This window comes from Erpetoichthys calabaricus, chromosome 13 (genome assembly GCF_900747795.2).
Source record: "Erpetoichthys calabaricus chromosome 13, fErpCal1.3, whole genome shotgun sequence".
Classification (NCBI taxonomy): Eukaryota; Metazoa; Chordata; class Cladistia; order Polypteriformes; family Polypteridae; genus Erpetoichthys; species Erpetoichthys calabaricus.
Genome location: NC_041406.2, coordinates 4,027,296 through 4,051,056, shown reverse-complemented (window position 1 = coordinate 4,051,056; position 23,761 = coordinate 4,027,296). Strand labels below are relative to the sequence as shown.

Genomic DNA, 23,761 nt, shown 5'->3' with positions numbered 1-23,761 from the left:
TTTCGGAACCCCAAGACAAAACAAAAAATATAGGGTATCCAAAGCTCTAAAATGACCACTTATATTAACTATTACAATAAAATGTCAATCAGAAAAATGTTTGTTCGATTTCTATGTTCTGTTTCTTTCATTTTGGTAATTCACCAGTTATAGATTCCCGGGCAACGCCGGGTACTCCTGCTAGTACTGTGTATATATATATATATATATATATGTAGCTTTTTATCTAGACTAGGGGGCTCCACCCTGTGCTCGCTTCACTCGCCGGCACCCGCTATCTCGTGGCTGAGACACTCAAAGGGCATCAGAGCGCCCCTCCATTAGAGAAAGCGATTGTATTTAAAGAGTTGGTATATAGAAGAGCATGCAGGGTGCGGGAGGAAGACGGTTTGGTCCTTAGTTATTACAGACAGAAAATCAGTTACTTGAGTATTTCACTACAGCTGTCTATTTTACATACCAATGCATAATAAAACTTAGTAAAAAGCAAAATTTCAAGTAAAAAAGTAAAACATAAAAAAAGTAAATAAAAAATTCAATTACATTAACATCTCGTCAATAACAACATAATTAATTACTTTATCCTCTAACTTACATCCTATAAACTTTGCTTTTTTGCATTTCTGTTCTGGAAATTTTTCTCTGTCGTTTATTGGAAGATTCTATTTGTTCTTGATTTTTATTATACGGAACTCTTTTTTGTTCATTTTCTTTTTTTCGGCATTCATTATCAGCTCTTGCAACTGTTTTTCTATCTTGATGTAAAATTCGACATTCTTGAATAGATAACTTGCTTTACTGCTCTGCCATTAAAACAGACTGTGTTGAAGTGCGAGTTAGCACTGGGAGTGTCACGGGGTGGGACAGAGAGAGGACGTGTGCAGTAGGAGTAATGATTGGGCGAGCCGAGTGGTCAAGGCTGAAAACTTCTGAAATACAATAGAGAAATATCATTAAATTGATTTGGAAATACAGCTAAGACATTAAAAGTGTGCTTAACCAATCAACGTTAACATCTGACTAATTTAAAGATAAGCTAAGGGAGTTTTGTGGCGCGTTTCCCAGAGGGTGATCCAGCTTGTAGGATCCTCATTGTTGGAGACCCGAGTGGCTGGACCAGGCCAAGGGGGTCGCCCACGTAACACCTGGTTGCAGCAGATAGAGTCATTTCCGGAAGGTGGGACTAGACCGCGTGTCTGCCTGGGGGGTTACCAACTGGGATCCCGAGCTGTGTCATCGTGTAGTGGGTGCGGCAAAGCACTGTAAAAGTGCATGCTCCCCAGCTTGACTTGACCGACTTGCTAAGGGAGTTTACCATTGGGACACTGAAGGAATTGCTGATGAAAATGGGGCTTTGCAGCCATATTTGAAAAATCAAAAATCAGTCATGCCAAGCAGTAATAGCCATTATAACTACTAGGAATGCCTTAAATAAAAATGGCGCCTTAACAAAAGGTTTCAATTTTTATCAAAAACATGAAAATGTCTGGTGATACCAAACTTTTGATTGGTACTGTATATATTGGCTTAAATTACAAATAGAGGAGTCGGAGTTTGAGAATATGTGTACCAACTGCACAGCCCTGGTGACATGGGTGGGAGGCAGTTTGATTCATACCAAACAGGACAGAGGCAGAGTGGTGACAACAGACAAGAGGCAAGTGGACTTGTTTTATTACCCTGGAGGTATTCAATGGGCAGCGGCAGCATACCGTTTATATCACGCCATTCAGAAAAAGAGCTGGTTGGCACAAGTGGACTCGCCCAGAAAAGCACAACTGTCACAGTATCAAGTCAGAGTCTGCACAATCTGTCTACTTTATTTCTCCTGAAACAGTATTTTAATACAGGGGGCCCAAATATTTTTAATTACACTCCACTGTTTTAGGCATTATGTGTCAAACTAGCAGCCAAGTAAGACGAAGATTAATTGTGGGACAGAGTGCGTCAACTGACAGGGTTCTTTATAGTGAGGGGGGTTTACAATGTTGTCATAATCCTCATTTTCCTTTTGCAACAGTTATTTTAAATTTGCTTGAATGAGGTGGTCTTAGCATTAAACAGGCAGGGATTTCAGGTTTAAGGGTGAATGGGACAGAATCAGATACAAAATGATACTTTTAGGGCAGAGGAGAAGCATTTGGAAAAACAGCAGTTTGCTCGCTTGTAGTGCGAAATGATGGGAATTTAAAAAAAAAAAACACTACACTGTGAAAAGGTCTAGCGTTAAGTTTTACTAATAAAGATAACAAGCTAGCCATTCAAAATGATCACAAGGAAGTGAAGAGCAAAAACACATTAGTAAAATACTGCAGCTTTGCATAGCGCATCTGGAGCAACAAAATGCCAGGATTACTGCAGGTAAAACAAACAGTCGTTCTTTGACAGTCGAATGTCAGCTTTAGTCTTTGAATGAGACCTCTTTTACATAAATCTGAATTGTATTTGAATAGTGACGTTCAGCGCTAATGAAGTCAAAGGAAATACATGCAGAGCTTAGAGACAGGATTGTGTCAAGGTGTAGAACTGGGGAAGGCTGCAAAAAATTCCTGCACTACTGGAGGTTCCCCAAGAGCACTGTGGCCTCCATACTCCTTAAATGTTTAAAATAAAAGCAACTCTTCCTAGAGCTGACAACCTGGACAAACGGAGTAATTGTGGGAGAAGGGCCTTGGTAGGAAAGGTGAACCTGATGGTCACTTCAGTTTAGCTTCAGAGCAGGGGTCGCCAGCTATGATCCTGGAGGACCACCATGGCTGCAGGTTTTTATTCTAACCCTTTTCTTTTGCTGCTAATTAAGTTCTTTTGAATTAATTTTAATTGACTTGTTCTTGAAGACTCAGACCCCTTAATTGTTTCTTTTTCCTTAATTAGCAGCCAAACAATAAAGAGATACAAAATGATCCAAACAACTGGTGTCCATCATACAATATCTTAAAATAAAGAAAGATGAAGGTCTCAGGAATGTCGATCTGCTCAGGTCCCCAAAACATTTTAACAGTGTGCTCTTAGAAAAGAGAAAATCATAAATTTTGGAAATGTCTGCTAATGTACCATGAGAGCAGCAACAAAGCCACGAAATTAAAGAACGAGTTTAACTAACGACAAGAATTGGCACCTCATTAAGCAGCTGGTTGGAGTGAAATTGGTTGGAGTTTGAGGCCCTCATTTAGTTGGTCTTCTGTTGGCTCACTCACTTCACATTTAATTTCTGTCTGGGTGCCATTTAAGGAAAGAAATGAAGTAATTCAGAGGAGCTAATCTTAAAAAACAAGTCAATTAATATTAATTCAAAAGAAGTTAATTAGCAGCACAATTAGGGAACTCATTACAAAAGGGTTACAATGAAAACCTGCAGCCACGGTGGTCCTCCAGGACTGGACTTGGTGACTCCTGATCCATAGGACATGTGTGGAGATGGAAAGAACTTCCAGAAGAACATCCACCAATCTGGGCTTTATGACAGAAAGGCCAGACAGGAGCCTCTCCTCAGTGAAAGACATAGGGAAATCTGCTTGGAGTTTGCTAAAAGGCACTTAAAGAACTCTCAGACTGTGAGAAACAAGATTCTCTGGTCTGATAAAACCAAGATTAATAGCATTGTGTTTGCAGCAAACCAGACATCACTCATCACCGGTGCACTACCATGACAATGATGAAACACGGTGGTGGCAGCATCAGGCTCTGGGCTTGCTTTTGTAGCAGGCCCCGGAAGGCTTGTGAGGGGAAAATGAATGCAGCAAAATACAAGGAAATTCTGGAAGAAACTATGATGCAAGTCCACAAGAAACCTGTACCATGGAAGAAGATTTACTTTCCATAAAAACAATGAGCCCAAGAATAAAGCCAAAGATACACGAGAATGGCTTAAAAACAACGACAATGTGAAAATCAGAGTCTGGATCTCAGTCCAATGGAAAATGTGTGGCTGGACTTGACAAAGGCTGCTCACTCACAATCATCCGCAGAGCTTGACAAGTTTTACAGAAAAATGGCACAGTCCAGACGTGCAAAGCTAATAGAGAGAGATGTGCACACACAAATTCAGGGCTGTCATGGCTCGCCATACACTAAATATTGCCATAAACATTTACGCAATTAAATTATTTTGTGTTACTTATTTGTCATTACCTTAGACCAGTGGTCTCAAACACGTCACTCGCGATCTGCCGGTAGCAACCCCTTTCTAAGTAGCTTGCCAAAGGTTTAATGAATTGTATATAAATTTGAAAACTTCATTAGTCAAATTAGGGATGGACGATCTTTCCAAAAAATCATATCACGATCCTCAATCTGAATTGCAATCTATCTTTTCAATGTGGCATACACTTAAGAGAATATCCGGGTTCAAACTCATCAAGACCCAAGTAACACTTTATCAAACAAAGCTGAATTCAATTGTTCTCCTGTTCGCTAGCTAAGTGGAGTTAAGGAACATGCCCCAAAGCTGGAGAGGGTTAATGAATCCTACATAAATTAGAAAACTTAATTAGTCAAATTAGGGGTGGACAATCTTTCCAAAAAATCATATCCTGATCCTTTCAACACAAAATCACAATCCACAATCTGAATTGCAATCTATCTTTTCAATGTGGCATAAACTTAAAGAGAATATCCGGACTCAAACTCGTCAAGACCCAAGTAACACTTTATTTAAAATATCAAAGTTGAATTCAATTGTTCTCTCGTTCGCTACCTAAGTAGAGTTAAGGCACACGCCCCAAAGCTGACAGAAGGCCCCTCCCCTCGGCCCGCTGCGTATCTCTGGGATTTGTGCAAATACATCGGTACCACAAGTGAACTATGATACTTTGCGCGATGAGGGAAGTTACAAAATTAACTGGAATGTCCAAGTAAATTACAGAAAAAAAAATATTGGATTTTATATATTACAGTGCATCTGGAAAGTATTCACAGCACATCACTTTTTCCACATTTTGTTATGTTAAAGCCTTATTCCAAAATGGAGTAAATTCATTTTTTTCCTCAGAATTCTACACACAACACCCCATAATGACAACATGAAAAAAGTTTACTTGAGGTTTTTGCAAATTTATTAAAAATAAAAACATTGAGAAATCCCATGTACATAAGTATTCTGAAGCCAAGTTATGGAAGACATTGAGCTTTTTGAGGTTCCATCCTATTTTTGGGCCTCTGGACCCCCCAAAAAAAACCATCTTCCTTTTTCCCCATTTCTATGTGACACTGATGTTCCTGATCAATGTTCTCCACAAAACTCTGTCCTACACCTTCTCCCCAGTCAGACCCTTTTCCTTCAGTTCTTCTTTAATTTTATCCATCCACCTCGACTTTGGCCTCCCTCACTTTCTCTTTCCCAGTACTTCCAGTCCTGTCACTCACACATATCGCCTGTTTCTCCCCATCAGATGCCCATACTACTTCAACCTACTTTCCTGCACTTTCTCATTTATGCTGTTACCTTGGACCATCTTATTTTTTATATCCTTTTTTTAATATAACTCCACATCCATCTCACCATTCTCATTTACCGGGAAGCAAACCCACAATCTTCCACAGTCTACTTACTGTGGACGATTGGGGATTCGCTTCCCGGTTCCTCCCTGTGTGGATAGAGCTTTGAGTACTGAGAAAAGCGCTATATAAATGTAATGAATTATTATTATTATTATAACACACCCAACCGCTTCTTCTGCTCCCCCTTTACTGCCTATGCCTCAGGTCCATACGTCATGGCTGGTCTTACCACTGTTTAAAAACCTCACCTTAATGTTCCATCCACATGGCACAGTATGGGTTATCTTTGCATCTAATCTTCCATCTTGGGCTACCACTGATCCTAGATATTTAAATATTAATGCAACTATTCTTGTTTATTATGTAATTCTACCTCACAAAGTAAATTATTACATTCCTTATGAACACTTTTAATTAGGGTGGCTTACACCAATTCAGACTTTTTCTACCTCTAGTATGTGTCTTTAAAGCAAATACCTAAAACATGAAGTTACACTAGAATTGCAGATAGTGTTAACTGTACTCTCAGCTCAGAGATGACTTCTGCAATTACCTCATGGAATTAATAAAGTATCTAACTTTATTAACAATATATTTTTTTTGTATCAATATGGCTGTGAGGTGAACTATTTTACACAGGAATTACAAACACACAAAAAATCACAACATAAAATGAATGGGACAAGGCATAAAAAATTGAGTAATTACAAGTGGCAAGGAAATAATAAAGATAAGCCAAATGTAAAAAGTCTAACAAGGACATAAAATCCGGCAAGCAAAGCTCACAAAAGGCGAGGCACGCCAAACTATCAACACGACTGGCACAGATGCGCTTCCTCGTACAAGTCCAATGATAATCCATGTGCAAACACTACCGTGAGTGGGGCTATTTGAACATAAACGAGACACCTCGAAGGCACGTCGATCGCGATTCTAGTTAGCTCCCATGCCCTGCCCTGCGCAGCCCATGTCGACTCAATGCCCGTGCTACGCGGTGCCCGCTCAGGTGGCGTCTCTTCTGCAAAACACAAGCCGCAGGTAGCGACATCCCAAAACTTCGCAAATGACTCTACTGATAGAAGCTGCGGACATCGCTCGAGTTGCCCGTTCAACAACCCCGCTAAAGCAACTTCACTACCGGCTTGCGAACGGCCTACTTTGTGCACTATACGATACACGGCAAAGCGAATTCTCAAAAGATAAATAAAGGGAACCAAATGCTGCGCGCTAGGTGGACCGCGAACAGAACCGCGTTCTACATTACTTTTCCAATGTTTTACTTGAATGACGACTCGAGCAGACAACGTCAAATAACACGCTTTCAGAATATGCCATAAAGTGGGCAAAAAAAGCCATCTGAGCGCCGTCGTAACATTCAAACTCACCAGCTTTTGCCTGCTCTTCTGCATCTTCCGTACGCTCCCACGGATCCGACTGACGCCGCTGAGGTCAACACGCAAGGAAGCGGCAGCGCCAGCGCCGTAAATGGGCGGGGCTTATCCATGACGCACATTGGCTGGAGACATTAAGGGGAAAGGGTGTGGGCGGAGTTAACCTGTGGCGTATTAGATAAGGGACGGCAAGTGGATATTATTGATTTATTTGGTGTATGAACCTGGGGCACGATTGCACAAAGATTAGCGATTGCAATATGTTAAAGTACAGATTTGTTTGCTAAAACATGTTTCTGAATATTCAACGACAGCGTAGCACGTTCAATAAAAAAATCAGCCTTGTTGGTGATGTGTTTGTTGTGCGTGTCTCGTTCTGCTCACCGAGATTGTTTTATAATATTTTGAGTGTATTTTTGCACGTTACTATTTATCATGAATTTGAAATGTATTGTTTGGCGACATGTTGGGATTTAGTGTTAGGGCCAAAACTACAAACAACATTGCACGATACAATATGAGCCTTCGTAAGAATCTTAACAACTGCAGTAAATTTAATGGTAGTGTAGAAAAGTAGCCAGTGTGTCGTTTTTCGCTGCAGTCTCCTTGGAAGGCAATCTGAGCTCAAAAGATGCCCAATGACTGAACCCTGACAAGGCGAACCCCTGGACATGCTGGTGGTTGTTGTGGAAAAGACAAGGATGATAAAATTAGATGTCATCATGAAAAATCCCCTGCAGGAGGCGCTCTCTTGGAGTATTTTTAGCCTCAGGTTCATTCCACGCTAAGAAGCACCCCGCGGGTCTTTTCCATAGACATATAATTACTAGACGCCTCATGACCAGCAGCATCGTACGTCAACCTCGCCGCCATATTGCGAGTGGCACTTCTGTGGCGTGAAATAATGGATAAAGATGCCTCACGCATGTGCTGCTTGGGATTGTGCAAGCCGTTGTACGCTCCAAACGAGATCACTGGGATTACATTTCATAGGTAAGGCTGAACAATTGTTTTGGTTATATTTGGCCATTAGAAAATCCCATTTTATAATTTTAACTTTAGCTACGCCAGGCTAAGCTAGCAAAGCTATGCATTTATGTGCTCAAGTGAGCCTCCAAACAACGTTTTGGCTAAACGAATTTAGTCAGTAACTATGTAGATTGTTGTTAGCTGTTAACATTTCTCAAACTTTGAAAGTTTCCCAAAGAAATCCACCTCCGGAAGCAGTGGGAGGTAGCCCTTAGACGGGATTTTGAGAAAGCTGTCCTGTGATGTGTGCCGTGCTAGTTTGGTAACAGATGCTGTACCAGCATCATATGATCAAAGCTACCACTCGCTCACACTAAAAAACAAAGGAGGTCTGATGATTCCTTCTGAGGGTCCAGTCAGAATCAGAATCAGCTTTATTGGCCAAGTATATGTACACATACAAGGAATTGGACTCCGGTTTTACCTAGTATTGTCCCTGATGCTGTGAGATTGACTTAAGTGTTCATGAGAGTGATGGCCTGAGGAAAGAAACTGTTCACATGTCTGGTAGTTTTGGCGTACAGTGCTCTGTAGCGCCTACCAGAGGGAAGAAGTTGAAAAAGGTTGTAACCAGGGTGTGATGGGTCTGCAATGATGTTTTCTGCCCGTTTCCTGACTCGAGATCTGTATAAGTCTTGAATGGAGGGCAGATCAACACCAATGATTTTTTCTGCAATCCTGACTGTCCGTTGAAGTCTGTTCCTGTCCTGTTTTGTGGCTGAGCCAAACCAGACTGTGATAGATGAACAGAGAACAGACTGGATTACTGCAGAGTAAAATTGGATGAGCAGCTCCTGAGGCAGGTTGAACTTCCTGAGCTGGCGCAGGAAGTACAACCTCTGCTGGGCCTTTTTAACAATTGTGTTTATGTTTAGTTCCCACTTTAGGTCCTGGGAAATTGTGGATCCCAGAAACCTAAAGTTTTCCACAGCAGTCAAGGTGTAAAGTCAAAGTAGCTGAGCGTGTTATCCGACAGTCGACATTAGGACAAGCTGTCAGTGTATCTTTGATCAATCAGTTTGTTCGGGCTAAGATTGGTTCAGATGATGGAGCACATTGAGGAAACACAGTTTGAAATTGACAACCATCTTTTTATGCTCATGCCTTTAGTTGTGTCTGTCTTCCACAAACTAAGGCTGCACCATATTGCCAGACTGAATATTCTCAAATTACAGAGTGGCAACACATGGAAAAAGCTATGAAAGACAGTTCTGTTTCATGGATTTTAGATCCTATCCTGTATATATTTAAGTAACCACATTGTGTGTGTGAGAGAGAGAGAGAAATTGAGAGAGGAATGAGTGAAATGATTTCAGAAATTATTAAGCCAATTTGCATACAATAAAATTGTTTCTTTTTGTCATTGAGTGTATCATTTCACTGTTAAAAGAAAGACAAACAAAGATAACAGGCAGTAACAGTGCAAAACTCACAATTGGTATGCCAGTTTGAAAAGATAAGTTTTGAGGGTAGATTTAAAATGTGTTATTGAATCGAGCTGACGGATATGAGAGGGAAGAGAATTCCAGAGTTGAGAAGCACAATGAGAGACGCTTGAGCTTCCATAGTACTGAGCTTGATGTGCGGTACAGGAAGTCGAGCTGCAGATGAGGATCTGAGTGAGCGAGAGGAGTGTCAGTCTGGAGGAGATCAGTGAGGTTGTGGAGAGCTTTAAATTTTAAGAGCGGTATTTAGTATTGTATTCGGTAGTTAACAGGGAGCCAGTGAAGTTGAGAGAAAATCGGTGTAATATGTTCAGTGGATTTAGAGCAGCAGATTATTATCTTGGCAGCAGAATTTTGAAGAAATTGTAAGTGATGGATACGTTTTTGTGGGATGCCAGATAGAATAGCATTACAGTAATCTATACATGAGGTGACTCAGGCATTAACTGATACTTCAGTACTGTGTTGTGTAAGAACAGGACGAAGTCTAGAAATGTTTCGGAGATGGAAGAAGGCAGTCCGCGAAATGTTACTTATATGAGAGGAATTATTTAATAATAATAATTATTATTATTATTATTTAATAATTGCCATTATTAGTGTATAAATGGATATAAATAATTGCATTTAAACGATTCGCCAAAATCTGTTGTATGTAAACGATACTGTTTTAAATGTTATTGTTTTTTCATCAGAAAACCCGGTTTCCATGTCTACCTGTATTAGTTTAAATGGCACTTTTGCCGCTCGCAATATGGCGTACGCGCTGACGTATCGTGTCGACGGGGCAACACGGTGAATGTGGCGTCTATCTATATATGTCTATGGTCTTTTCTGTCTGCTGCTATCAGGCAATTCAGTGCTACCTGCCGAGGTACTCTGTTAAGTTCATTTTGAACCATCTGAAAAATTCTTCTTCCTGTTTCAGCTGCACCCCTTAGGGGTTGCTGCAGCGGATCATCTTTTTCCATCTCTTCCTGTCCTCATCATCTTGCTCTGTCACACCCATCACCTTCATGTTCTCTCACACCACATCCATAAACCTTCTCTTAGGCCTTGCTCTTGCTTGGCAGCTCTATCTTTAGCATCGTTTTCCCCATATACCCAGCATCTCTCCTATATACATCCATCCATCCATCCATCCTCTTCCGCTTATCCGAGGTCAGGTCGCGGGGGCAGCAGCTTGAGCAGAGATGCCCAGACTTCCCTCTCCCCGGCCACTTCTTCTAGCTCTTCCGGGAGAATCCCAAGGCGTTCCCAGGCCAGCCAAGAGACAGTGTGTCCTGGGTCTTCCCTGGGGCCTCCTCCCAGTTAAACGTGCCTGGAACACCTCATCAGGGAGGTGTCCAGGAGGCATCCTGATCAGATGCCTGAGCCACCTCATCTGACTCCTCTTGATGCGGAGGAGCAACGGCTCTACTCTGAGCTTCTCACCCTATCTTTAAGGGAGAGCCCAGACACCCTGCGGAGGAAACTCATTTCAGCCGCTTGTATTCGCGATCTCCTTCTTTCGGTCACTACCCATAGTTCATGACCATAGGTGAGGGTAGGAACATAGATCGACTGGTAAATTGAGAGCTTTGCCTTACGGCTCAGCTCCTTTTTCACCACGACAGACCAATGCAGAGCCCGCATTACTGCGGACGCCGCACCGATCCGCCTGTCTATCTCACGCTCCATTCTTCCCTCACTCGTGAACAAAATCCCGAAATACTTGAACTCCTCCACTTGGGGCAGGATCTCGCTCCCAACCCTGAGAGGGCACTCCACCCTTTTTTGGCTGAGGACCATGGTCTCGGATTTGGAGGTGCTGATTCCCATCCCAGCCGCTTCACACTCAGCTACGAACCGATCCAGAGAGAGCTGAAGATCATGGCCTGATGAAGCAAACAGGACAACATCATCTGCAAAAAGCAGTGACCCAGTCCTGAGTCCACCAAGCCGGACCCCCTCAATGACCTGGCTGTGCCTAGAAATTCTGTCCATAAAAGTTATGAACAGAATCGGTGACAAAGGGCAGCCCTGGTGGAGTCCAACTCTCACTGGAAACGGGTTCGACTTACTGCCGGCAATGTGGACCAAGCTCTGACACCGATTGTATAGGGACCGAACAGCCCTTATCAGGGGGTCCGGTACCCCATACTCCCGGAGTACCCCCCACAGGATTCCCCGAGGGACACGGTCGAACACCTTTTCCAAGTCCACAAAACACATATAGACTGGTTGGGCAAACTCCCATGCACCCTCCAGGACGCTGCTAAGGGTGTAGAGCTGGTCCACTGTTCCACGACCAGGATGAAAACCATATATACATTACATACATACATCCTATATACATTTGTTTATTTATACTGATTGATTGATTGGCGGATTGGCTGTATTTTCTGTCCTGTGGGTCACTATCCTTATTTTTTATGTTTCTACTGCTGCATTCATCTAAATTTCCCCTTGGGATCGATTTGTCTAATCTAATCAAAAAAAATAAAAAACAATAAGCGTAACATTGTGAAAATATGTAATGTTGAAGTCAGAAGTTTACATATACTGAATTCTTTCAAACTCACTTTATAACCCCCCACAGATTTTATACGAAACAAACAATACATTTGACATATTGTATAAGACGTCTACTTTGTGCAGGCCAAAAGTCATTTTTCCCACAATGTTCACAGACCCCCAAGTATTTCACAATTTATTGACTACTAGCCTTCCTCTGCGGCTCTGCCTGCGTAGTTCCAGAGAGTGAGGAGGGCCCTGCCCGGCTCCTGACATCACGGCCCGCAGCCTCTTTCTCTCGGATTAGCGAGAATTTATTGCTTCTGCAAGCAAACTATGATACATAGCACAGTTAGAAAAGTCACAAAATCAACCGTAATCCTTCCATTAACCAACCCGCTATATCCTAACTACAGGGTCACGGGAGTCTGCTGGAGCCAATCCCAGCCAACACAGGGCGCAAGGCAGGAGACAAACCCTGGGCAGGGTGCCAGCTCACCGCAGGGCACACACTAGGGACAATTTAGAATCGCCAATGCACCTAACCTGCATGTCTTTGGACTGTGGGAGGAAACCGGAGCACCAGGAGGAAACGCATTCAGACACGGGGAGAACATGCAAACTCCACGCAGGGAAGACCCGGGAAGCGAACCCAGGTCTCCTAACTGTGAGGCAGCAGCGCTACCCATCAGCCGTAATGTTCAAGCAAATTATGGAAAAAAAAAGATCTAAATCCGTTAAATAGTGCTCTCGTTCGCTGACTAAGCGGATGTAAAATACGCCCTGAGGCTGGTGCGTGAGTGAGGGGGCACTCGGCCTGCTGCGTGTCTCTCTCAGATTCGTGCAAATAAATCAGTACCACAAGTGAACTATGATGCTGAGCGCGATGAGAGAAGTCGCAAAATCAACTGGAATGCCTAAGCAAATTGTAGAAAAAAAAAGATCTAAATCCATTAAGTAATTCTCTCTTGAAAAGCGAACAGACATACCGACAGACGTTGGATTTTATAGATTTAGATATAACGCAATTCCAGGGGGTCATAAGTTTCCATACACTTTGTTAATATTAACATTAAATTGTTTAACTTGAGCCAAATGTTTTGGTCGCCTTCCACGAGCTTCTTTCACACGTTGCTGATTGTTTTCGGCCATTCCTCTAGAAAGAACTGACATAACTGGAACAGGTTGAGAGACCTCCTTTTTCGCACATGCTTTGTCAGTTCTGCCTGCAAGTTTTCAGTCGGATTGAGGTCAGGGTTTGTGTTTTTGACTAAACTGAAATTTTTTTCATGGATTTTTTGATATTGTTTGCTGTTTGTTTAGCATTGGTCTCCAAAGAAGGCTACTGTGGCAGTAAATCTGTTGCCTCCACTATCCAAAAAAAGAAGAACACAAGATTGGCCATTAGTAAGAACAACACAGGGTAAGTAACAGAAAACAAATAGGCTGAATCAAAATGTAAAATCAAGTTGGAAATTATGAGGTGACCACAATGGATAGAAACTGACACGATAAAACAAGTTTGCAGTGGTTTATGGGTAGTTTGAACATGCACAGTGCAGTGCTCTGCCGTTAGCCTCTTTGAAGCCAAGGACAAATGAACATGGACACCCTGCTGTTGAACAACACGCCGCAGTCGGAACTGTTTGGGCAGAGGGAGTGAAACCTAAAAGTTCTATTTTATTCAGTATAACATTGTCCATAGGAGAGATGTGACTCCCTTGAAACAATGTTTAAAGACTTTAGCCCCAACCTAATTTGTAACTCTTCTATTTATTTATTTTAAAGAGTTTCTGTAAAAAAGCCAAAATTGAAGACTATCTGTTGTGACACTAGAGGGCGCTGTCACTCCTCAAACGCCCAGGACACCAGGTAAAAGCACCAAAAGGATCTTTTATTCCTTCTCTTCTAATAGTGGTGCCTTGAAGCACCTCTGCTGCCATACAAACCAATAATAATAATACAATAATTCTCTGCCACTCCTCTCCTCTGTCACTCTCCCTCCCAACTCTGCCTCTCTTGCTGGGTCTCCACTAGTCCTTTATATAGTCTGTGACCCGGAAGTGCTTCTGTCCTTCCGACCACATGATTGGCTGGCACTTCCGGATCTAATCCAGATCAGGGATTTTCTTCAGCCCAGAAGTACTTCGGGGCTTCCTTCCTCGTGATTATCTCATTCTTCCGGGCTATACTGAAATAAAATGTCCCCAGGTCCTTTGACAGCTGCTCCTGGTGGCACCCAGCAGGGCTGTGTATCCAAACTCCATGTCCCATAGTGCCCTGCGGGAATCCGGGGTACCACTGCACTCCAGGGAAGCTGCCATCTAGGGTCTTGGGGGAAGCAGTGTCGGCAAGTCGCTGCCTTCCCCCGTCCTTCTATTCTAGGGGCATCCTGGCCGGGTTGAGCTGCCGGCCGTCCATCACACTATTATATAGTGCCTTTCACATCTACCTGTCTATATATGTATGTTATATAGTGCCTTTCACATCTATCAATGTATTATATCACACCTTTCAATCTGTCTATCTGTTATATAGCGCCTTTCACATCAGTCATAAAGAGTGGTGTCCAGCAGGGGTCAGTGCTAGGGCTGCTGCTATTTTTAATATATACTGTATAAACTATTTGAACAGGAATACAAATAAGAAGCTGGTTAGGTTTGCAGATGATACCGAGATTGTTAGATTAGCAGATCATCTCAAATCCGTTGAATCATCAGAGGGACTTGGACAGCAGAGAGGCTTTGGCAGATTTGTGGTAGATGAAATTTAATGTCAGTAAATGTAAAGAATTACACATAGGATGTAAAAATGTTAGGTTTAAATACACAATGGGAGGTCGGAAAATCGAGAGTCCACCTTATGAGAAGGATTTAGGAGTCATAGTGGACTCTAAGCTATCGACTGCCAGATAGTGTTCAGAAGCCATTAAGAAGGCTAACAGAATGTCAGGTTATATAGCGCCTTGCTGTGTGGAGTACAAGTCACAGGAGGTTCTGCTCAAGCTTTATAACACACTGGTGAGGCCTCATCTGGAGTCCTGGGTGCAGTTTTGGTCGCCAGGGTACAAAAAGAACATAGCAGCACTAGAGAAGGTCCAGAGAAGAGCAACTAGGCTGATTCAGGGCTACAGGGGTTGAGTTATGAGGAAAGATAAAAGAGCTGAGCCTTAAGAAGATGAAGAGGAGACCTGAGTGAAGTGTGCAAAATGATGAAGGGAATTAGTGCAGTGGATCAAGATGGTGACTTTAAAATGAGCTCATCAAGAACCCAAGGACACAGTTGGAAACTTGTGAAGGGGAAATTTCACACAAACATGAGGACATTTTTCTTCACACAGAGAACCATAGACACTTGGAATAAGTGAGCAAGTAGTGGGGTGGACAGGAGGACTTTAGGGACTCTCAAAACTCAACTTGATGTTATTTTAGAAAAGTTTTGATGGGCTGAATGGCCTCTTCTTGTCTGGATTGTTCTAAAGCAGTGATTCCTAAGCTTGGTCCTGGGGACTGCCTGTGGCTGCAGGTTTTTGTTCCAACCAGCTTCACAATCAGTGATAATAATTGATAACAACTCCTCTCATTTAATTAGCTGGCCTTTTTTACTCTTCTCATATTCTGCATTCAGAAAAACACAACAGTATGGTTTTTACATTTATAAGACATTTGGAAATATTTCTACTTTTCTTCTAAAGCTGTAAATGCTTAACTCTCTTTTGTTGTTTTCCTATTATTTCCCCCTTTTCCTGTGTAGCTTGCCCCCTTTATTTAACCCCAATAGTGACAATTAGTGCAATGCTGATGGACAGGTTGACAGACGAGATTAGACAGGAGTTCCCGTGGACTGTGATGTTTGCTGAAGACATTGTGATTTGTAGCGAGAGTTGGGAGCAGGATGAGAAGACCCTGGAGAGGTGGAGATATGAGAGGAGAGGAATGAAGGTCAGTAGGACCACCAAGACAGAATACATGTGTGTGAATGAGAGGGAGGTCAGTGGAATGGTGAGGATGAGGGAGTAGAGTTGGTGAAGGTGGATGAGTTTAAATACTTGGGATCAACAGTACAGAATAATGGAGATTGTGGAAGAGAAGTGAAGAAGAGAGTGCAGGCAGGGTGGAGAAGAGTGTCAGGAGTGATTTGTGACAGACGGGTAACAGCAAGAGTGAAAGGGAAGGTCTACAGGACGGTAGTGAGACCAGCTATGTTATATGGGCTGGAGACGGTTACACAGGAGACAGAGCTGGAGGTGACAGAGTTAAAGATGCTAAGATTTGCATTGGGGGTGACGAGGATGGACAGGATTAGAAATGAGGACATTAGAGGGTCAGCTCAGGTTGGACGGTTGGGAGACAAAGTCAGAGAGGCGAGATTGCGTTGGTGTGGACAATGTGCAGAGGAGAGATGCTGGGTATAATGAGAGAAGGGTGCTAAGGATAGAGCTGCCAGGGAAGAGGAGAAGAGGAAGGCCTAAGAGAAGGTTTATGGATTTGGTGAGAGAGGACATGCAGGTGATGGGGGTGACAGAACAAGATGATGAGGACAGGCAGAGATGAAAGAAGATGATCCGCTGTGGCAACCCATAACAGGAACAGCCAAAAGAAGAAGAAGAATTGACAATTAACAACCAGCACAGCAGGCACCCAGGATGATGAAAACAGCAATGACTTCAGTGTCAGACCCTCTGATTAGTAAACAAAAAATTGAATAACCAGAACACCTGGAAAAGTAGAATGAAGCTTAGGCTGAAATAACTGTCAACGACTTAAAAAAAAACTACATATTCCCCATATAACTGCTTATTACATTTTAATAAAAATCTACCAAACTTAAGGTTATAATTTGTACATTGACTCCAAAACACAGAAACTGGGAAATAACAACTCACTTAATTAGGCTAAGAGTCTAATGAAAAATGGAAGTTGGTTGGAACAAAAACCTGCAGCCCCAGGAGGCCCCCAGGACCAAGCTTGGGAAGCACTGTTGTAATGTTTTAATCTTTCTATCTGCTACAGGTGTGCTTGAAAGTTTGTGAACCCTTTAGAATTTTCTATATTTCTGCATAAATATGACCTAAAAGATCATCAGATTTTCACACAAGTCCTAAAATTAGATAAAGAGAACCCAGTTAAACAAATGAGACAAAAATATTATACTTGGTCATTTATTTATTGAGGAAAATGATCGAATATTACATATTTGTGAGTGGCAAAAGTATGTGAAGCTCTAGGATGAGCAGTTAGTTTGAAGGTGAAATTCGAGTCCGGTGTTCTCAATCAATGGGATGACAATCAGGTGTGAGTGGGCACGCTGTGTAATTTAAAGAACAGGATCTATCAAAGTCTGCTCTTCACAACACACATTTGTGGAAGTTTATCATGGCATGAACAAAGGAGATTTCTGAGGACCTCAGACAGAGTTGTTGATGCTCATCAGGCTGAAAAAGGTTACAAAACCATCTCTAAAGAGTTTGGACTCCACCAATCCACAGTCGGACAGATTGTGTACAAATGGGGGAAATTCAAGACCATTGTCACCCTCCCCAGGAGTGGTCGACCAACAAAGATCACTCCAAGAGCAAGGCGTGTAATAGTCGGTGAGGTCACAAAGGACCCCAGGGGAACTTCTAAGCAACTGAAGGCCTCTCTCACATTGGCTAATTTTCATGTTCATGAGTCCACCATCAGGAGAACACTGAACAACAATGGTGTGCATGGCAGGGTTGCCATTAGAAAGCCACTGCTCTCCAAAAAAAAACCATTGCTGCTTGTTTGCAGTTTGCTAAAGATCACGTGGACAAACCAGAAGGCTATTGAAAGAATGTTTTGTGGACGGATGACCCTAACCCTAACCTGCATTATTATCAATCTTTAATATTGTTTTTTGTATCAGTATGCTGCTGCTGGAGTATGTGAATTTCCCCTTGGGATTAATAAAGTATCTATCTATCTATCTAAAATAGAACTTTTTGGTTTAAATGAAAAGCGTTATGTTTGGAGAAAGGAAAACACTGCATTCCAGCATAAGAACCTTATCGCATCTGTGAAACGTGGTGGTAGTATCATGATTTGGGCCTGTTTTGCTGCATCTGGGCCAGGACGGCTTGCCTTCATTGATGGAACAATGAATTCTGAATTATATCAGAGAATTCTAAAGGAAAATGTCAGGACATCTGTCATTGAACTGAATCTCAAGAGAAGGTGGGTCATGCAGCAAGACAACGACTCTAAGCACACAAGTCATTCTACCAAAGAATGGTCAAAGAAGAATAAAGTGAATGTTTTGGAATGGCCAAGTCAAAGTCCTGACCTTAATCCAATTGAAATGTTGTGGAAGGACCTGAGCGAGCAGTTAATGTGAGGAAACCCACCAACATCCCAGAGTTGAAGCTGTTCTGGATGGAGAAATGGGCGAAAATTCCTCCAAACTGGTGTGCAGGACTGATCAACAGTTAGCGGAAACGTTTAGTTGCAGTTATTGCTGCAATGGCGGGGTCACACCAGATACTGAAAGCAAAGGTTCACATACTTTTACCACTCACAAATATGTAATATTCGATCATTGTTCTTAATAAATAAATGACCAAGTATAATATTTTTGTCTCATTTGTTTAACTGGTTTCTCTTTATCTACTTTTAGGACTTGAGTGAAACTCTGATGATGTTTTAGGTCATATTTATGCAGAAATATAGAAAATTCTAAAGGGTTCACAAATTTTCAAGCACAACTGTATATAGTGCCTTTCACATCCACGGTATCTGTCTGTCTATCATATAGTGCCTTTCACATCTATCTATTTGTCTATCTATCTTTCTTTCTTGGTGGTCCTCTATTTCCATCTCTGAATGTTTTACTTTCATATTCTCTAGCTTTTTTTCCCCTGCTTGATTTTTCTTCACACTCCTTTTCATTCATTAATAAGAAATTAATTTTAGTTAGTTCTTTACCTGCTAATATTCACCTGGCATCTTGATGAAAAAAACAAGACTAATATTTTATAAATGCCTGGAGCAACTGTACAGCTTAATTCTTTTAGATCTTTAATCAACACATATTCATATGAAATTAATCTTTATTCATTTTTCGAAGTACAAAATGTTGACAAATTTAAACCTTAGTTTATATTCAACGCCTCAGCAAACTTTTCAGACAACTGCAGGGTTTACATTTCTTTTGCATCATAACGATAAAGGTAAACACAGAAATACAGTCCTGTTTTAATATTAAAGCTTTTTTTTAACACAATAGAAATCTTAACATCTGTGACAAAGCTGCAGACAGCTGTGTACATCAGAGAAGACCCCATTGGTTGTAAAAATGATGAAGTGAATGGGACACTTTGAAACATAATGAAGAAAGCAGTCTGACATGTCACCATCTTACTTTATATGTTGGTACTAAATACTAACGTGGCACTACCCAGTTCTTACACCTTTCAATTAAGTCAAGCTGCCAGAAGGCGTATCTTTAAATACAGACACACTAACATACTGTAGATATGTTGTGCCTGAGCAGATGAAACTTGTCGGCCTCTGGTTTGTTTATACAGGCCAAGCTACAATGGCGTTTTGTAAATACCACCCAGGCTATTTTACGTCTTTTTTAAAAATAAAAATGAGGCAACATCTTGGAAAAGATAAAGAAGGTTAAGACAGTTATTTAAAGTCAAGAAGGTGGACTTTGGTACCTGAGAATACTGAAGTGTTGTTTGTTGATTAGCACATGCAAGTCTGCTGCTGCAAGAATTATTACAGGAACCAGAAATTACGAACACATAACTCCAATTCCTTGACTCCCAGTACTCAAACTGGCCCCCAGTTTGATTTAGGGTGGATTTCAAAATGCTCCTTTTAACTTATAAAGCCTTGAATGGCTGAAGCCCTGCTTACTTATCTGAACTTTTCATTACTTACAAACCTGAGCACAGATTGAGACCTCAGGTTGCTGGCCTGCTTATAATTCCAACAATTAATAAAATAACAGCATGAGCTGTTCCCTGAGCCACTTAGTGCTCACTTTTGCCTTATGGCCCGGTGCTCCATCATGTTGGTCACCAATCTGTTCTTGGATGGTTGGAAGAAGTTGCTCTCAGAGGTGGTTTTGGTCCCATTCTTTATTCATGGCTGTGTTCTTAGGCCAAATTATGAGTGAGAAGCAACCCCACGTGACATGAATGGTCTCAGGATGCTTTACTGTTGGCAGGACGCAGGACCGATGGCAGCGCCGCTCACCTTGTCTTTTTTCCAGATGCCACAAACAATCGGAAAGAAAATGACTTGACCCCAGCTGTCCAATCCCTTTACCTTTTGCAGAACATCAGTCTGTCCCTGAAGTTTTTTCTTGGCTTTTTTGCTGCCCTACTTGACACCCACCAGGCCATCCTCCAAAAGTCTTCACCTCACTCAAACCTGCCTGCTGCAATTCATTCCTGAGCAAGCTCTGCACTGGTGGTGCTCTGATCAGGAGCCATGAATAAAGAGTGGGACCAAAACATCCTCCGAGAGCAACTTCTCCCAACCATCCAAGAACAGTTTGGTGACCAACATGATGGAGCGCCGGGCCATAAGGCAAAAGTGAGAACTGAGGGGCTCGTGGAACAAAACATCAACATTTTGGGGTCCATGGCCAGGAAACTCCCCAGACCTTAATCCCATTGAGAACTTGTGGTCAAGAGGTGGGGGGACAAACCAAAACCCACCAATTCTGACAAACTCCAAGCATTGATTATGCAAGAGTGGGCTGCCATCAGTCAGGATTTGGCCCAGAAGTTGATTGTCAGACAGCATGCCAGGGCGAATTGCAGAGGTCTTGAAAAAGAAAGAAGGGTCAACACTGCAAATATGGACTCTTTGAATAAACGTAATGTAATTGTTAGTAAAAGCCTTTGAAACTTATGAAATGCTTGTAATTCTACTTCAGTATCCCATAGAAACATCTGACAAAAAGATCTAAAAACAATGAAGCAGCAAACTTTGTGAAAACCAACAGTTGGGTCGTTCTCAAAACATTTGCCCACAATTGTACAATAAATATAGAAAATGGTGATATTCTATTGTTATATAAAGAATGTAACTATGTAATAAATCTCTGCATACTACTTGCAAATACAGTGATCCCTCGCTATATCGCGCTTCGTCTTTCGCGGCTTCACTCCATCGCGGATTTTAAATGTAAGCATATGTGAATATATATCGCGGATTTTTCACTGCTTCGCGGACGTCTGCGGTCTACAGTACGTGTGCTTCCTCAGTTGATTTGCCCATTTGAATTCAAACAAGGGACGCTATTGGTGGATGGCTGAGAAGCTACCCAATTAGAGCACGCAGTTGAGCTCCTGGGTGCTGTGCTAACTCTCGAGCGTCTCGCGACCATTCTATGAATGGCAAAACATCTCCAGACATCAGTTGAAGAATGGGACCCGCAAATGATTCGTTCTTTGCAATTTAAAAATGCTCTTGATGGCGCCACGGAAGTGTATAGGAACCTCTTTACACAAATGAAAAAGCAGCCCCAGCAACTGCCCATCATGATGTTCCTTACACGCAAAACACTGCCTAGTACGCCTTCAGTGGAAGAAAACGACGGCGGTGCTACACAATCGCCTGAAGAGGCTCCTTTAGAACAGCTGTGACAGTGCAGTAAATGTCATCGTTATCTGACAAGTTGGTGAGTACCCAAAACTATTTTTCTACGTACTAAGTACATGTCTGTACGTTTATTGTAACTGTGCACACATTTTATACAATTTTTTCCTTGCATTGTTGATATTTATTGCCGGTGGCCTGTCTATCGTAATGGCTGTAACAAATGTGATATCGGAGACGCTCTACAGTATCTTTAAAATAACATTTTGGTTTTATGTACAGCATTTACATGTTATAGATTTTTCACGTATTTTTATATTACCTACTCAATTACAATATGTTTAAAACTGTATTACGTATTAAATAAAACTCCTCAATGATATACGATACGTATGTTTGTGAATAGTATATAAACTGTGTTTACATACATAATTTCAATGAATCTTACCTAATAACTAACAGAATATAAAGGGTTTATGCTGTATAACTGTACGGGGAATATTTATAAACCATGTGGGAGAGTTTATAAGGACTTAAAATATATAAAAATAACCATATAAAAAGATATGGTTTCTACTTCGCGGATTTTCTTATTTCGCGGGTGGCTCTGGAACGCAATCCCCGTGATGCAGGAGGGATTACTGTACTTGAACCATAAAATGAGAGTTAGTAACAGACTCCCAAACTATGATTTATTTATGGATGACCTTAATCCTTTTATATACTCTTTATCAAAAATATTAAAAATAGTAAGGCAGTTAAAGCATTACATTTGTTATCCAAATATTAATGTATTTAATATGTACATACACCATTTAAAAATGTTATATATGACAAAATTCCCCAGGCATTATGTTATTCGTTTGAATATTTTGTACTTATCCCCACTCCAGCTGTAGAATTTATTTGAATCAACTTTTCATTTTTCGACATAATCTCCCTGCTTTTCAATACACTCTGTCCACCTGTCAACAAGCTGTCGTATTCCTTCATTAAAAAATGTTTCAGGCTGAGCCGCGAGCCACGAATGCACCGCTGTCTTCACCTCTTCATCAGACGTGAATCTTCGTCCTCGTAGGGCTTCTTTCAGGGGGCCAAACAGGTAATAGTTCGACGGGGCGAGATCGGGACTATGGGGAGGATTCTTTAACACCTCGAAACGAAGTTTCTGCAGAGTGTCAATAGCGTTACCCGCGGTGTGCGCACGCGCATTCTCAGGCATGAACACGATGCCCTCGGATGACAGTCCTCGCCGTTTCGTCCGAAGTGTAGGCTCTAGCTCCTCGGTGAGCATCTCACTGTAACGAGCGCGGTTGATTGTTGAACTTTTTTCCTGATAATGTTCCAATATTGGCCCCTGAGAATCCCAGAAAATTGTCAGCATCAATTTAGCAGCTGATGGTCGACTTTTGAGCTTTTTCTTGGTCGGTGGTTGAGGAGGCGTCCATTCCATACTCTGCCGTTTACTCTCGGGCTCGTAATGATGAATCCATGTCTCGTCACCGGTAATGATTCTTTTTAAGAAACTGTCCCCTTCCTTAGAGTATCGGTCCAAATGCTGTCTGCAGATCTCCAAGCGTTTCTGTTTGTGCTCTTCTGTGAGTTCTTTCGGTACCCATCTCGCACCAACGTTTCGAAATCCAAGTCTGTCGTGGATTATTGCATAGGCAGAGCCACGGCTGATGTGCAAGTGATTTGCCACATCGTCTACCGTCAATCGTCTATTCCACAGAATCATCTCACGGGCGCGCTCGATGTTGTCATTAGTCGTAGACGTGGATGGGCGTCCGGCTCTTTCTTCGTGGCTGACACTCGTGCGACCTTCCTTGAACTTCTCTATCCATTCATATACAGTTCTTCGCGATAAAACACTTTCTCCGTACTGTGCACACAGTCTTCGATAAATATCGGCACCGGGCACACCCTCAGACCACAAACATCGAATCACTGCACGTTGCTCTTCTTTCGTGCAAATCACAAACGGGACAGCCATTGTTTCTCACACCGCAGTTAGAAATGACCTGACGTCACACGTTCACACCTGCACGGCGGTGACAGGGACCTCGTACGGAAAGCCAGTGCTGCCAGCACAAGTTTGAATATAACCGGAGTGCAGATAACTTTTGACTCACCCTCGTATATGTTTTGTTACATGCATTATAATAATATAATGCATACATGGTAATAAAAAAGCGCTCTTCTCCAATCAAGCGACTCCCATCGCCTGGAGTCAGCCACTTCCGGGCCGCCGATTGACGCGCGGTCTTTGACCCGGATGCGGAAGCCCAACGAAATGTGATACACAACACAACAGTGCGAA

The 23,761-nt window shown here is 42.0% G+C and overlaps 1 protein-coding gene across 3 annotated transcripts in view; it reads right to left on the bottom strand.

The window, feature by feature from the left end:
• atp2c1 (ATPase secretory pathway Ca2+ transporting 1) overlaps positions 1-6,981 on the bottom strand; it is a 130,421-nt gene extending 123,440 nt beyond the window's left edge. For 2 of the 3 annotated variants that reach the window (XM_028817892.2, XM_028817893.2), the window contains exon 1: positions 6,885-6,919. Coding sequence is in view for 1 of the 3 variants with exons in the window: in XM_028817894.2 (XP_028673727.1) it covers positions 6,885-6,908 (24 nt within the window). In the remaining 2 variants the exon portion in view is untranslated. Of the gene's footprint in view, positions 1-6,884 lie in introns of all 3 variants that reach the window. The other variant, XM_028817894.2, reaches the window with a different exon arrangement.
• Between the last annotated feature and the right edge of the window lie 16,780 nt (positions 6,982-23,761).